At 33.4% G+C, this 17496-nt stretch overlaps 1 protein-coding gene across 5 annotated transcripts in view; it reads right to left on the reverse strand.

Annotated features, from left to right (window-relative positions):
• Positions 1 to 16476, reverse strand: part of LOC139511287 (basement membrane-specific heparan sulfate proteoglycan core protein-like) — a 29400-nt gene extending 12924 nt beyond the window's left edge. For all 5 annotated transcript variants that reach the window (XM_071297905.1, XM_071297904.1, XM_071297908.1 and 2 more), the window contains exons 1-6: positions 16337 to 16476; positions 13518 to 13624; positions 12581 to 12874; positions 10994 to 11302; positions 9464 to 9748; positions 8218 to 8529 (exon numbers count right to left, since the gene is read on the reverse strand). In XM_071297905.1, coding sequence (XP_071154006.1) covers positions 8218 to 8529; positions 9464 to 9748; positions 10994 to 11302; positions 12581 to 12874; positions 13518 to 13605 — 1288 coding nt within the window. In that variant the 5' untranslated portion in view covers positions 13606 to 13624; positions 16337 to 16476. The remainder of the gene's footprint in view (positions 1 to 8217; positions 8530 to 9463; positions 9749 to 10993; positions 11303 to 12580; positions 12875 to 13517; positions 13625 to 16336) is intronic.
• Positions 16477 to 17496: the final 1020 nt, after the last annotated feature.

Genomic DNA, 17496 nt, shown 5'->3' on the forward strand with positions numbered 1-17496 from the left:
TCAAATGGATTTTTTAAAGTTAGAATGATATACTAGTAGGTTAATATGATATATGTAAATGTTCCATTTAGATCGAACTGAAGATAAGTTTTGATAAGTACGTGAATAAGAGAACGAACGGTTATTCAAACTATTAAATAACAGTCGTAGCATTAAGATTACATCACGTTATTGTAATTATAAACGTTTAGCAAATAACAATAAATCATAATGATTATGTGATTAACCAGAACAAAAAGAAACACAACTCTTAAGATGACACGAAGTGTATGTGTGGGAAAGATATATCTGTGTGCAACGATTAAACTTTGATATACTTGTTTACCATTGATTTAAATTAACCGAATCATCTATTTCTTTTGAATTGGTAGTGTATTAGTAGATATTAAGTAAACAATCATAGATGGTAGGACATCTCTATTAACAGGCATGAAGAAAATATTAATCACAGATATAGATATATGACCTAACACCATAACAACAATTTCAAAAGACCTCAAAATAAAATTATTATTCAGAAGAAAGTGTCCCAAAATAAACGTTCAGTCCATGTATAAATAAAGATGGACGTTGCCTGTCGACCTAAATCGGGTAAATGCTCAAGTGGACATGGTTCGAAAGATAACATAAACCCAAACGTATTTCTCCTTTACATTTTACTTATTGTGTAGTCTTTGAAATAATTCGCAAAATCGAAAGGAATATTTGTCTTTTCATAAATGCCTTATCAAATCGATAAGTTCAAAAGTTAAATTTCATTATTACAAAAGGCTTAAACATAACGACCCCAAAATCAACGTCTACCTCGTATAGGTTCAATTTTTAACATATTCAAATATTTGGATTTTAATATCAAAATGATTATTAATTCAGCATTATTGATTATATCTAGCCCATTATAAAGAGTGTTTGTTGATGAATATTTAGGTAAATATCCCAACTAATTGACACAGTCAAGTCGGTCAACTGGCAAGTTTGGACGTTTCTTGAACAAATTAAATCCATCGCTTTACAACACTGAGAAATTATATATATGTTAATCATTTTGGTATACACATTTTTTAACATAGTTAAGAGAATATACAACTATTTCGTTCATGACAGAGATTTTCAATGAACAGTGTTGTTTTCGAGTCTCTCAGTTAGTTTAAAATACCAAAAGTGTGCTGTAATTGGGAACACATTTTATTTGTTTCCGAGTGTTGCAAAGGGTTCTATTTCAGAAAAGGGACTTTAAAATGTCGAAATTACAGAACAAGCACCAAATAATTTTTGACGCAAATATAATACTTTATTATTCGGGTTAATCTTTTTATAGGACTTCGGACGTGCGTTATAATTAAAATAATAAAATAGAAGTATAAACTTAAACAGTGATGATAACATCTGAATGCTATTAAAGGTAAATATTCACAATATACGTTCTAAGCCAACTAAATACAAGGTAGGAAGCTCGCCGGATCTCATTTAAATCGTCAAATACAAGTCATTTTAACATATGTGCAATACATTGGTATTTACCATATTGTAAAATTCTGCAATGAATGATCACGATGTTTAACACAGTATGGCAAATTTGATTTCAAAGATTAAATATTTTAAATATGAAGTATAGCTATTTCCTTATTAAATCACAGATGAACAATTTTGACGCCTTGGATAGAATTTAATCAACCAAACTGATGGATGGCGTGATTATATTGTCATGCAATAGACTTGGTTAACTAGTCTACTATGTGTATTAAATGTATGTCATTTAAAAATCATTATTGCAAAATTACACCCACAAGGATCAAGCAATACAAACAGATGTACATCTTAAATATGTCAGATTTTGAAATAACTATATCGGGACAAACGTTTCATTTAGGATCATATTTGATGAGAACTCGCTCCTCTCCCAAATCTGTGACCACTAATGTCATTTCTTGTAACGTCAATCGTTTATTGTGTCCAGTTCCGTTAATGGTTTAAGGGAAGTAATGACGAAATACTAACAGATATGAAAGATAGTAAAACTGTCGTTGGTTCTTACTTAGTCAACAATATAAGTGTAAAAGATAAGTGAGAAAAAAAAACCAATATAAAGTAAAAATGTCAGTTTCAATAAACCCCAACTTCTTTTGGACTGACAACTTATGTCAAGAAGAATAGATATGTTCCCATTCAGACGAAAAATTTGACCTGCGATGTAAATAAGCTCTTTTTTAACGGCTAGAAACAAACGAAATAAGTTGAATAGAAACAAATTTTATCAGGAGTATCATTTAATAGCGGAATGATATACTTCTACATGATACAACAATAAATTAAATATATAATGAAAATGCAAGTTAGCAAATATAGAAATATATTCCGAATAAACATAACATATAAATATAGTATGTATAAATGTAACAATTGAATTATTTGCTCCTTAATGCTGGAAATCTGCACTTTTGATTTTGTTGATCAATTCGAAATACTTGATAATTATTAATTTTTGATATATATTATAATGGTAACCAATATAAAGACATTAAGCATTATGTTTCTCTTGTAAATGTCAATATAAAGTAAATAAATTGTTGTGAGAATCCATATGTACTGGAGACCGAGCTTAAACGTTGAATCTATTTATATGTAATGGAGACAAGCTTAAACGTTGAATCCATTTATATGTACTTGGAGACCGAGCTTAAACGTTTCATTGAATGTCAATGTTTTAAACACAAGTTGGACTTTGATTGAGATTTCTGCAAAATGATCTTCGTCGTCGCAGAACAAATGTATATTTAAGTTCTGGGTAGGTTCCATCTCGGCAGGGATAGGTCATCTCACGTCTTACAGCACATCTGCTGACAATTTCATAATGATCGTGCTCAAGGTATATAGACATGTCAATTGATGGATCCGATATTAAGCCAGGAAAATGCTTGTCCAGCATGACTTTGTCGTAAGACCAAGACAGGAAGCGGAAGTCGCATTCATACACTTCTCCTGATTTCTCCTCGCAATTTGTTGCTGTGATTGGTCCTTGAGGGCAGTACACAACAGTCCCGTCTTTAGTAACGATTACTTTGGCTTCGAAGTCCGGTACGTATTTCCTGTAATAAATGATGAGTTTTAGATATCTGCATATAAGGCAAGGTGGTAGCCACTGAGTCAATGTTAACCCGTGACAGACCAGGACCACGTAAGAGTTGCATTCTTAAATATACTAATGTGGCCTTTATTAGTCTTGCTCCGAATCAGAAAATTTCTGTTACAACTCCTCAATAAAATTTGAATAAATATAAATTCCGCCAATCCTTCTGTTAATTTTAGAACCTAAAACTTGTATTTATTCTTATTTTGCCTCTATCTTAGTAAAAATTAATTCATAAACGTGAAGGAAGCCATTTTTTATGTGTTTTTCAATACACATATTTAAACAGTAATTTTAAGTAGAAATGCAATTAATTTAATCAAGAACAAATCAATAATGGGTTTCCAATCCGTACGAGTAACTCATCTCAATCAAATGCCCATCAATGTCAGATTTGTTACATTTCTTGTCAATCTAACAATCTCATTGGAATTCAAATACCTCCGACCTTAAACATTTCTAAAAAAACTTACTGTCCAAACAGTACAACGTCTGGTAACCAGATGACCGATGAAGGGAGACTGATTCTAGGTTGTCCCTTAGGCCAGGTCAATCGTGGGTCATTCCAACTCATACATTGCATTGCTTGTAGAACGAACTTCTTGCCACCCTCCTGAAAATGGTTAAAACACTTTACTCTCATTATTCACAAATACATCAGTATAATACTCATCATTAAAACAACCTGGTCAAATGACAACAAAACATTATAACACCTTAAAAGAAGAGACTAAATTAGGGCACTGTACATTTTTTAAACAGACAGAAGCATGCGATATGAATTCGTGGAATTTTAGTGTTAATGGGAAATGTGTACTAAATGATGCAACTAATGGACAAGTAATAGCCGGATAGTTACATGGCAACGTATTGTGCACACAATTTTTCAAGAACAATTTTAAACCATCATATACACTTCAAATAAAGCATTTTTCAAGACTAATGTTTTTTTTTAATATTGATTTAGATTGCTCTAAATAGCGATAAGGCATACTAAGCCAGGCGATATGCGTCAGGAAATGTTATTTAACAAAAACTTTAAAATTTTAATTTCAAACATCAAACAAGGAAAAGGAACTTATTAAGATATTTCATACAATCTTATTTTTATGATCGCCCAAAAATGTCAAATACGAAAATTTACATATAGCTTATAATTTCATTTTGCTTTTTATATAACAGGACGTCGTTAAACTAGCGTAAAGTCTAAACCAATTTACGGAAAAAAATATATTTTGAAAGATAAAAAAATGATCGAAAGTAAATATTTAACATAAAAAGATGTGGCATGATTACCAATGAGACATCTCTCCACTAGATACCCAATGAAAAAAGTATTGTAAGCGGTAGGCGTTGGTTGGTGAAAGCTTAACTCTGTCAGTGACGATTTTACATAAATCTATGCAGTCTATGCATTTTGTCTGCTTAAATAGAAACTTTCCCACTGTAAATTTCGGTAGACGAACAGGTACAAATGTACCTTTAAAAATGTTGAATCAACTTGCATCGGGATAAAACGAAATTTAAGTTTTTTAAAGACGTAAAAATTGAAGTCTGTAGAGAGATTGGTATCATAAAAAGCACAAGGCCGTGAAGAGTTATAAATGGAATTTATGTCTCGCTCAATAATTAAATATTAATTGTAAATGCCTAAATGGTCTTTATCGGAATTTTATTAGAAGTATTATATCAAACATTTGCACCAATCGGTCTTTTACACACTTTCAAAGTTTTCATTGTGAGCAAACAAGTACATTTTCCAATATAAATTTAATATCAAATGAATGGGGAGAATTAGGCCAGTCTTTTCACAACTCTTGTGCAAGCTATTTTTTCCACAACTATGTTATGCGATATGGTAAAACTGACCATTAGACAAATATCAAACAGTACATAATGCGATGCGGTATAAGTGACCACAAGACAACGATCATACAGACATCAAAAGGACAAAAAGTACGTATCGACAAACCTCCAAAATACGCATCAAGGCCAGCAGCGAAGGATGTTCAATACACACCGACAGTCCATCGAAAAGCCTTTAACACAGTTTGTGCAGCCCAACACAATCCTTAAACAATTCACACTTACAACCACAGCCTTTCACAATGAAATCTGCAAACCATCGTATGGGCTTCACGTTATGCCACCAAGACCACCGTTCAGCTTTCCAAAATCAACATAACTACATGCCATCATCTAGTTTTCCACATTATATAACATCAAACAAGCCATTGTAGACCTTTCCACATTACATGACAACATAGACGTTTGACTATACTATCAACGACTCATACTATTCAAGTTTACAAAGGACTTCTTAATTATTTAAAAAGAAACATAACGCCTAAAAATGAAATAAATTAAGGCAACAATAGTATACCGGTGTTCAAAGTTCATGAATTGATTGACAAAACAAATCCCAGTTACAAAATAAAACCCAAGGAAACCCATAAACTATAAGATTAAACAAACAAACAGGAACACTGAAGTGAACTTAAAAATTAACACCCAAAACAGCTAACTTACATAGAAATGAACTATTTGATAACAACTGCTATACTCCTGACTTGAACCAGACTTAATGGCTAGCTAAACCTCCCGCTTTATGCATTGTTTAACAATATCGGTGAAATGTCCACACTACGTGACAGAAATACAGCACAAACACACTATCATTCACACAGAGGAACGCACATAAAAATAATACAATCGTCGCACAATTTATGCAAACTGCAGAACAACGAATAAAAGTGACTGAGCGAATAAAAGTGACTGAGAAATAAGATGACGACGAAAACTAGTTGACTCATAACTAAGACTGACACTGCCAATAAAGTGCAAGATGTCAACAGGTTTTAGGATAAAATGTGAAGTTTAAAAGAATTGATCTTCAACGAAAAATTTTATAATTCGCTGCTTACTAAACATAATTTTACTTACAAATTCAAATATCTCTCTAGGGATTAGAGAATGTGTTACGTTGATAACTGGATCTCTGGGTCGGATAAGTTTGTTGTAGCCATCAAGGACATAGGTAATGATGTCATATTCCAACCAAGGTCTTTCTGTAAGGGGTAAAACATCAAATACAATATACAGAATGCATTTTGAAAATGTTTTTTAAATAAACTAATACTGAAATTGAGTTATTTTGACTAATGCGTGCGTATTTTTCGAAATTTGTAAAAAGAAAATTCAATACTGAAATTAAGGAGAATTAACATCGTGAACAAAATAATTTTCTTAAATAATATAATTGACTTATTTGAAAGATTTAAAAGAATTGTGCAACAATAAACAATTTATTTTTTTAAATACAAAAGTTTTACGTTACAAACAACATAAATAGTTGGATTATCTTACCTCTAACAGTAACCTGTATTGAATTTGTTCTGACTGTAGCAGATCCATCTGTGGCTTCACATATATAATTACCACCATCAGCAATTTCTACGTCAGTGATTGTCAATGATGGGGAGTTAGGTAAACCTCCAGAAAACCGTTGATTGGCGCCCACAGTAAAGCGATTATTGTTTTTGTACCAGTTTATTCCTGTGGCTGTTCCTGTGGTAACTATACAGTTCAATGTGACATCTTCTTCCTCCTCGGGATTGTAGAATGTTGTAGGTGCGGTTACTGCCAAGGGAGCTGTAAATAAGCGCGTCGAACATCAAGATCAATATTCTGACAATTGGTGTTCGATTTAAATCTTAATGCAGTTCAATCCAAAATTATTTTTTAAAAGATAACAAAATTTAAAACTGGGAACTTCTCGTTATCAATGACAGCTGTTGCATGCGTTTTTCCATTTTGTGGACAAGGACGGGAACGCGGATCATTCTTTGTTAAATAAGTCACGTAAGCCGTATCGCGTTGACCTGGATATGTTCTTCGGACTTTGTTTTGGTTTTACAAATATCACCAGTATCGAAGTGATTCGGAGGTCAAGAAATATAATCAGAATGATGGACACGAAGTCTGGAATTCCCCTCTATTTATAATGGTATAAACGCAGCAACAAACAAATATATGTACTGACAAGACATGTTTATTGGGGGTTATAGTTTTTTTACTATAAATGTTTACACTATTCTACATTAGTAGATATTTAAGTACAAACAGCCAATTTATTACTATGTGCTGAAATTGTCTATTGAAACTCCGGCGCTAGGTTAGGACAAGACTGGGAAACCATTTGTGCAATGTCCAAGTTACTCTTGAAAAAATCCAAAATATTTCAAACCTCGTGTTATATCAGAAGGCATTTATTTGAGAAGTTTAAGTCAGTAATGAACGAAAATAGAAACAATATGTTAGATTCAGTTATTAATTACGGAAGCCATGTCCGATGTTTGGATTACACATAGGTTAATAGATTGGTGTGGACAACCACTAAAGGTTCAAACTATTGTTCAAAAATGTAAAAGACCTAATGAAGATCAAAATTAGTTATTTTAGTTGGATTCTCGTACACAGCAAATCAGCAACCACTGTGTGCCTCAGCAGCTTTAAGTAACACAAACGGCATAGATGTTGATATTTGAAAGCCACATCTTTTTATGTAAAAGTTGCATTCCTTTTTATATTAATTTGTCATAAAATGATTGTTCAAGGAGTTCGTAAAAAGCATAAAAATTACTTCTTCATAAAACAAAGTGCCTTTTTAGAATGAAATTCAAAACAGTGTGGCACATTAAAAGGTTCTCAACACCTTAATAAAGTAATTCGAAAAATTAATCAGAAATAACACGATGTTTGATTTCTACCAATTATATAAATCAAAACATAAAGGTTGTTCCTGATTAATTTTTCGAATTATTTTATAATTAAAGGCGTTAAGAAACCTTTGGTGACCCCACAGTTTAAATATCTATCGTAGGTACGTCGTTAACAGTGGTCGTTACAGACAAACACGTAAATTGTCCCAGTCAATGGATGAATTTAATGTGTCAATCAATGGCCACAGCCACACTGTTTTGAATTTCATTCTATATGCAAGATTTCGTGAACGAACGAAAGAAAAATGACTAAATAGAGTAAATGGTGATAAATAGTACACAATAGTGAAACAAGTGCTGGGTACTCACATCTAACTGTTAATGGTAAGCTGACTGTCTGTGGTGACGTCAGTGTTTGTGGGTGGGTTACGTCACAGAAGAGCGTCTGTCCATTGTGTCCCATGTTGAGTGCCTTGTTCAATGTTCCCACTACTGTGTAGGTCCTCAAGTTTGAATTATACTGGGAGTTTATGGAGAGTTCATTACTGTTGACGACCACATTGTTAATTCTCATAGACATGGTTTGGAGAGGAAAGCCTCCGATAGAAGTACAGGTCCAGGTACCAGAAGAACCAGCTGTCATCGAGGTTGGACCAACCAGGGTTGGCTGTGTTGGAGATGCTATTAAAACAAATTGCACAAGTGAAGTTTGCAGTAAAACATGTCATAACTTGTAACATCTATTTTGAACTAAGAGTTTTTCTACGGGCACTCAACAAAATGGAGTTAGAAAAATAAAACACAATAAACATGATAATAAATATACAAGTGTATTAGAAGATGTACTGCGAGTTCTTCTCACAAATAATACCACCGCTACATTTATTCAGTAAACATGATGTTGGTTGACAATGAACTTGAAAACTTCTCACATTGTAATGCAGCATCAGTAACTAGATACCAAATTTTATAGTAAGACCAAATCCGAAAAATTGCAACGAAATTTTCATTCTTGAGAAAAAATTGCAACGAAATTTTCATTCTTGAGAAAAAATTGCAACGAAATTTTCATTCATGATCATTTAAGTGTCAGAATAAATAAGAGTCTTAGAGTTTGGTTAAACTGGAAGTTGATGGCCCATGAATATGAAAATTTAGTCAAGAATGCGATTATGAAAATCGATACGTAATCAGGAAGCTCATGAGTGTGGGTCATGTGAAAAATATCATGCTGAACGATCCGAGGTAATCAGACATCTAGTCAGCTGTGAATGGATGTATACCAGCGTGTACGATCCGAGGTAATCAGACATCTAGTCAGCTGTGAATGGGTGTATACCAGTAATGATGTATGAAGGAATAATCAAGGCAGAAAGTCTAACTTGTGTAAGTGAAAAGATGGAAGCGAATTTTAGAATAATCGAAAAAATAGCCTTCTATTTTTTTTTATAAGAATTGGACTTTCCTGCAAAAGACATCTGTATGATGTTGGACAAGTGGTACTGAAAAGATTATAAATAGATTATCCGACATAAAAATATACCATTGATTTAATGTTCAAATACTTTCAATGGACGAGGAAAACAGTAACTTTAAATTAAATTACTGTACAAACCTCTTGGTGTTACAGTAATGGTACTTGTATTTCTCGTTGCAGATCCATCGGAAGCTGAACATATGTAATTGCCAACATCACTGGTTTGTACGTTGCTGATGGTCATTGAAGGTGCTCCAGGACTGGCACCAGATAATCTTGAATTAGCATTCAGGTTTAACAGTTGGCCGTCCTTGTACCAGGTGATCGACGTGGCCGTTCCAGATGTCACCTGACATGTCAAGGTTATAGTCTGGCCTGTTGTAGGTTCGTACAGTGTTCTTGGTGCATTGACTGCCAGTGGTGCTGAAACGATAACATACAAAAAAGATGTTCAATCTGCACACATAAGTAAAATGAAGTCAACATCAATAACTTAAGGCATATTCTAATGTCATGCAAGAACATAACAATGAATAGGACAATTTTAATCGTGCAAGGTATTCCCGAAAGCAATATTATAGTCATAACAAGATATTCCAGAATGTAATAGAATCGTATTCCCGAATATAATAGAATCAGTACAAGGTATTCCCGAATGCAACAGAATCAGTACAAGGTATTCCCGATTGCAACAGAATCAGTACAAGGTATTCCCGAATGCAACAGAATCAGTACAAGGTATTCCCGAATGCAACAGAATCAGTACAAGGTATTCCGGAATACAATAGAATAAGTACAAGGTATTCCCGAATGCAACAGAATCAGTACAAGGTATTCCCGATTGCAACAGAATCAGTACAAGGTATTCCCGAATGCAACAGAATCAGTACAAGGTATTCCCGAATGCAACAGAATCAGTACAAGGAATTCCCGAATACAATATAATCAGTAAAAGAAATTCCCGAATACAATATAATCAGTACAAGGAATTCCCGAATACAATATAATCAGTACAAGAAATTCCCGAATACAATATAATCAGTACAAGGTTACAATTCCCTAATACAATAGAATCAGTACAAGGTATTCCCGAATACAATAGAATCAGTACAAGGTATTCCCGAATACAATAGAATCAGTACAAAGTATTCCCGAACACATTTATATTCATAGTAAATAGAAAATGCAAAAAAAAAGTCCCGTCCTTAAGTTTCAATGACTTTTGATAACTTTCCTGAAATTCTCCAGTCATTAAATATTTTACCAAAAAAAATCCCACAACAGTTTACATACTTTAAAGAGGGGGCAATACCTGGTTATATTAACAACATAAAACAGGTTAACTGTTATCCGAGATAAATTTAAACTTAACAGTTTTCAACCCACTGTGCTAACTGTTATCAGCATTTTTGCATTTGTTGTTAACTGTTTTTGCCCAAATCGAGGCGTTGTTAACATGTTATCGGACCTCCCTATTGTTCCTCTTTAAACTACGCCCTAAAAGCCCGCGATGTCGCGGTTGTACTCTAGTTGTCATAATAAAAAAAACATGAGTCATAATTCAAAGAAGCCATGAAGTTTTAAAGTCTTAATTGAGAACGATTGTTTTAAAACTTATGTATTTCGTTTTTTACGGTACAAATAATATAAAAACAAGTTCATACTTACATCTTACGGTAAGTACTTTGCTGACTGTCTGTGGGGTGCTTAATGTTTCAGCGTGGGTCACATCACAAAACAATGTCTGTTGATTGTTCGCTGTTGTTGGGGCCCATAAAAGGGTTCCAGTTACGGTGTAAGACTCGGTAGCAGCCACATATGCCGTGTTTGTGGTAAGTTCGTTAGTAAATACATTATTTCCAATTCTCATCGACATTTTTTGTGCAGGGTATCCTCCCATTGAAGTACAAGTCCATGTTGTCTGTGCTCCTGGTAATACCTCGTTTGGACCTACTAAAACGGGCATCGTAGGGGGTCCTGAAATAAAGTAAAATACACTCAACTGATCCGTTTAAATTATGCGAAAAAAATCGAGGTTTAAAAAAACTCATCATCGATACCAGGATTAAGTTATGTATTTACGCCAGACGCGCGTTTAGTCTACAAATGACTTATTAAAAAGGCCAAATAAAGTACAAAGTTGAAGAGCATTGAGGACCAAAATTCCTAAAAGTTTTGCCAAATACAGCTAAGGTAATCTATTCCTGAGGTAGAAAAGCCTTAGTATTTTAAAAATTCAAATTTTTTGTAATTAGTTAATGACCATATCAATGATAATTCATGTCAGCAGCACAGAAATGCTGACTACTGGGCTGGTGATACCCTCGTATGTGATGGTAAAGGTCAAATTAAAACAAATTCTATAAGTGCAGTCCTCAGGGAACGTAAATTTACAGTAAAATGCATTGGATTCATTTTACAGACCAAAACCTCTGCCTCAGGCTTACAGTAAAATACCTCAGAAAAATGAAACAAATCAGAACCTCTTTTGACCTTTGATACAATTCATTGTACCAAAGTAAAGATTAGAACCTCGGCCTCAGGCCTACAGTACAATACCTCAGACCCACGATACAATTCATTGTATCCTTGTTAAGATTAAAACCTCTGCCTCAGGCCTACAGTAAAATACATCAGACCCATGATACGATTCATTATACCCATGTAAACATTAGAACCTCCCACTCAGTCCTCCAGTAAAAAAACCTCAGACCAATGAAACAAATCAAAACCTCTCCTTTATACCTTGGATACAATTCATTAATCTCTGCCTCGTGCCTACAGTATATTACATTGGACCCATTATACCAATCAGAACCTCTCCTTTATACCTTGGATACAATTCATTGAATCTCTGCCTCGGGCCTACAGTAAAATACATTGGACTCATTATATCAAACAGAACCCCTCCTTTATACCTTGGTTACAATTAATTGAATCGCTGCTTCGGGGCCCACAGTAAAATACATTGGACCCATTATACCAATCAGAACCTCTCCTTTATACCTTGGTTACAATTGAATCTCTGCCTCGGGCCTACAGTAAAATACATTGGACCCATTATACCAATCCGAACCTCTCCTTTATACCTTTGATACAATTCATTGAATCTCTGCCTCGGGCCTATAGTAAAATACATTGGACCCACGATACCAATCCGAACCTATTGCGTAATTTTACATTGAGACTTATAATAGAAAAACAAATCTGATGTACTCATGTTCACGCATGTTAAATGTTTTACTGCATACTTACTCCACACTTCGACGAATATAGTTCTGGATAGAGGATTCTGTAAAACACCATTGTCAGACTGACATTCGAACACTTCCAAATGTTCCTCGTCATCTGCCACGAATGAATACGTGTTAACTACTATAGGTCCATCGGCGCTTTGTGTGGTGGTAAACGTTTCATCGATGACAATGTCGTCCCTCAACCATTTAACTGATGGGGGTGGGGAACCTCCTTTAACAGTACAGGTCAGAGTAATCTGGTCATTTCTTTTAATTGTTTGTGGAGCGGTAATAATAGGCGCACCTGGTGGACCTGAAATAAAATTAAATTGGTCATAAATTACTCAAAAAGCACCTGGTGGGGCTAAAATGAAATGGAAAATAGTAATGAATTGCTCCTTCGCACTATATATAATAAACATGGTGTGCAAAGTCTACACAAATTTCGCGTTTGAGGTCTTGCCTACTTTGCTCAAGCAACATTAAATACCTGAAACTTTGAAGTGACGTCATCTGAACTGTGATTTTATTTGGATAATGAAAAGATTTGAGTAATAAAAGTGTTCACAAACTAAGGTGCCATATTTCAGTGGAATGTGATGCTTGTTTCTGTATCATATTGATCAATTGAAATAAATTGTGTTTTGTTTTTGTTTTTCAGGAGCTTATATATTGCAATTTATACAAAGATAACAGGTGACCGATATATTCGCCTATAGTAATTTTTATTTTATTGTTTATTTGCTCAAAGTTAATTCGATAATTTGTACATTGTCCCTGCATACTTCAGGTTTAAATTTTAGTAGTAAGTGTAGTCAAGTACAAATGTTGGGTAACAATTTAACCTCGACCTAAAACCAATCATTCCCCATTCATGATGATTGTATCGTATTTTCAAATATAAATGTACTATGGTCATTTAAATACATTTGAAATGGGTTTATATCAATACTTACTTTGAGCTGCTGCTTGTATAATGAATATTGCGAGTAGGATGAAAAAGCGGCTAGCCCGAGGGGCAAATCCGGATACTGTGGAATCCATCGGTGATAAGTCAGTGACCCTGAAAAATTCAGTTACAACTAATTCAGTAACTAACTATTTAAATCGATATTTATTATTTTTTTTAGTATAATTTTCATTTTTAAAGTAGTTCAAATTTTACCCGTATATATATCTCGGTAATCATAAATGCTACGCTCTGTCAATATAAAAAAACATTGTCATCTTTTGAAAAAGGGAACAACCTTTTAACTTTAACAAAAAAAGAGGGGGTATTATGAATCCATATTTCATGTACCTTATATAGGATTGCTGCTCACAAGGAAGCTATTAAACCAAGAGTTTCGAATGGTGAAGTTGAAATCATCCTTTCGTAAATTTTACGTACGCCATCACGAGTTGGTTGACCGTTATGGAATTACCGTTTCACAGATGATATCGGATATGTTCCTTATGTCGTAACTACAATACCCTTCCCTTTTCACGAATGTGACCTACTACCAAATTGGACCTTTTTTTTTAAACTTTGTTAATATATTTCATATGTGCATGTTCCTGTAATGGCAAATCGATATTGCATAATCATTTTTACACATAACTTCAATTACATGGTTTTCGCTTCTTTTGTTGTTTTTCAGAGGGACAGTGGTGAAATTTGATTTTGTTATGTCTAGTTATTTTTGCCAAAAGGTGCGAACATAAAATCAATATAGCCCTTTTGGATAACTGCAAACAGCTATTTTTATTAAGGCGATTATTTTGAATCCCCCCCCCCCCCAAGTTAAAAACAAAATTTCGATTGACGTTATTCTCTTCACACAAAAAAAACCATTTCATTTACTCTGATATCTTGTGAAAAATGAAAAATGATTATGTGCGACTAAGACATCATCTGTGTGTGATTGAGTTGTCTCGGTGTGTAAACTACATATTACTTTATTCATGGAGATTTTCATCGCTATGTACAAGGCGTTTGAACTTTTAAAGAAGAAAAAAACGCCCCGGGTATTTAATAGTTTACTTAAAATAAATACAGACCGATTGGGTATTTAAATGTGCTAAATGGGTTTAGAATATTGAAAATCACGTACTGTAACTCGTTTAAAATATTGTTAATACACTCCTTGCTGCTATAGAGAAGTATACTTATTTCATAAAATCTGAATTTGCATCAAACTTCAATTACATATCTAAGTGCTAGGGCATTACAACGGTCATGGTTGCAGTTTTGACTGTATTCAGAGCGATTTGATTTAAGATCATTTAATAAATCAGCAAAGCATAGACACAGAATTTGTATTACAGCGTATATTTTGTAAAACAGTATTTTTTTCCAAATTGTTTTAATGAAGCTCAGAGTAGAACACACACCTAAGCTGTATTCATATCAGATTGTACAGTTAGGTATAATCAGCTACTTCTTTCCAATTATTATTTTGAACTTTTAACTACGTTGCCTTAAACTTTTGATGAAAATAAGCAGAAATAATTTGTTATTTATGAAATGTTACAAGTTGAAACCATGTGAGAGAAGATGAATTTGTATAGTTGAGCGACAGTTCCGAGTCGGCCAGATATGTAAAGATGTAAAAGACATTTTCCATACTAACTGGAAATATTATTTCATGAAACAGTTGCCACTGGATGTATTAGCAAACACAAATCAACCGTCCTTAGCATGAGTTTCAACGAGTATCGTGTAATGCCCTTTTCGATGATGAAATCTCATTAATCAAGTTGGAACTAGCCTCCAAAGACAAGTTTTATGTCGATCATTTGGCTAAATTGGCTGTCAGACAAACCTTTTGCATCGGGGTACATTTTACACATATAATGCCAGAGATAAATAAACGCATTTTAAGTTTTAAATTTCCTGAAACATGAAAGTCATTTGTTTGCCAACGCCAAACCCTCAAGTTTTTGTTTACAAATTTTGTGAATACCTAGATTGTTTATTAGACTGATTCCCAATAAGATGTTTGTTGTTTGTTTGGGGTTGTTTTTTTGTTGTTTTTTTTTTTTTTTTTTGGGGGGGGGGGGGTATTCCAGAAACTTATTCGGTCTCTTGAAAAGTAACTTGATACCCAAAGTGCAGTTATTAAGTTTCATAAAAAATGAGATTTGTGAATTTATTACCATTTCGGCCAAAATATCCAAATTGGGATTGTTATGTTAGCGCGAATGGCTCAAACCTGTAAACTTGGTCGCATGAAGGTGTAACTGTTTATAGATTTGTAAACTTGTTTTGCAATAATTACAAGAGAGATAGAGGTTTCATCGGTAAATTTGCGTTAATTTGATTGGGTGACAATAATCACGCGGTTTAATACACAAATTTCCAAATAAAATTCAACATCTATGACTGCACGTGCTCTCCGTGCCGTAATAAGGAGATTGAATAACGATTTTAATTTGAGGGTAAATAATTCTTTTCTATCATATAATAAGACTGTAACAGCGTTTATGCACATTTTTAAGCGCTAAATTCGAAATGAGATTCAATCAATGTTTTACTCTCAAATAAGGATAGAAACATCAAACAACAAACTTTTGTACATGAAATTTATAAACAAAAAACGTAAAATTCTGACCAAATATGAAGTTATAATAACCACATTTTTTAAAAGAATATAACACCGACATGTACCGGCATTTAAAAAAAATTGCACGAAGGTAAATGTTCTCAATTATAAACCCATAACATATATCTATACTTAACATTATAAAGGAACAGCTTATAAAATAATTAAAAAAAAATCAAATATTATCCTACCTTTTCAGCAGAGAGAGAACCTTCCAGTTGACGAGACCGTGTAAAAGTGAGGTTCTGTGATGTGGAACACCCGAGTATATGGTGACATGTAAGTGACTACCCACTCACTGTAAAAACAGGTTCTGCTTCTTTTGTGATGTCACACACTAACGAGTGTTAATTGCTCCACCTTTGGCGATTTTACACACATACTAGTATTGGTCACTTTGGATTTTGCATGAAAAAATAAACAGCAAAGGTGACAAAATTTTAAAACGTTGAATGTAATATAAGTAGTAATCAGATTGGGATAAATATCTTGTAAGAGATTATCCTTTATTTGTTAAGCTATTTAAATCTGCAAAAAAATCTACTTAATTAACTGCTTCAATGTTGACATTTTAAAAGATATTTTGATAATTTTATAATTGTTATTAATTGAAAACTGAGGTGTCTACGTTAACTTAGAGAAAAGCCAAATATGTGGTTTATCCATATATGGATTGATTTTAAAAGGGTTTGTTTATAATTGCTAAGACAACAATTGGAGCTAGTATATAGATATTACAACCGGTTTTATACATATTGGTTTGGAGTAAACGTGGTATTATGTATTTAAAAAATGAATAAATATTTGCTCAAAACAAACAATTATTGTCTCTTTCACACATTCCCCGTTTCCATTCTCAATTTTAATATAAGTGTGTATGAACTTATTTTACACAAACTGTACTAAAAAGTGAGGACGGGTGATTTTGAAAACATGTACATATATTAATTATAAATTAACAAAGATCTAATAAATGTCTGGAAAGCATGAGGCGTATCTAGTATTTTTTTAAAGGATATTTTTCATCCCGTGGTTTAATGACGAATCTGAACTTATTAAGGAAATCAGCATGTCTTATTAATGGATTCTGAGCTCAGTCATGGATCTGCCAGCTCAAAGTCTCTTAATCATAACCTTATAATTGCACTCGGTGAAATCAAAAGGGTCCGTTTATCTTTCTTAATAATTTTTAGCGCAATGGTTTCGTAAGATCGTTTTAACAGTCTTTGAAAAATGTCATATATCCATTTGTCAGAGTATATATGGCAGTGGGTCCATTGTTGTTATGGTAATATATGTCATCATATTTCCTTGTTTTTGATTCAACTGGAATTTCCAAGAACCATTGACA

This window comes from Mytilus edulis, chromosome 2 (genome assembly GCF_963676685.1).
Source record: "Mytilus edulis chromosome 2, xbMytEdul2.2, whole genome shotgun sequence".
NCBI classification, from domain to species: Eukaryota; Metazoa; Mollusca; class Bivalvia; order Mytilida; family Mytilidae; genus Mytilus; species Mytilus edulis.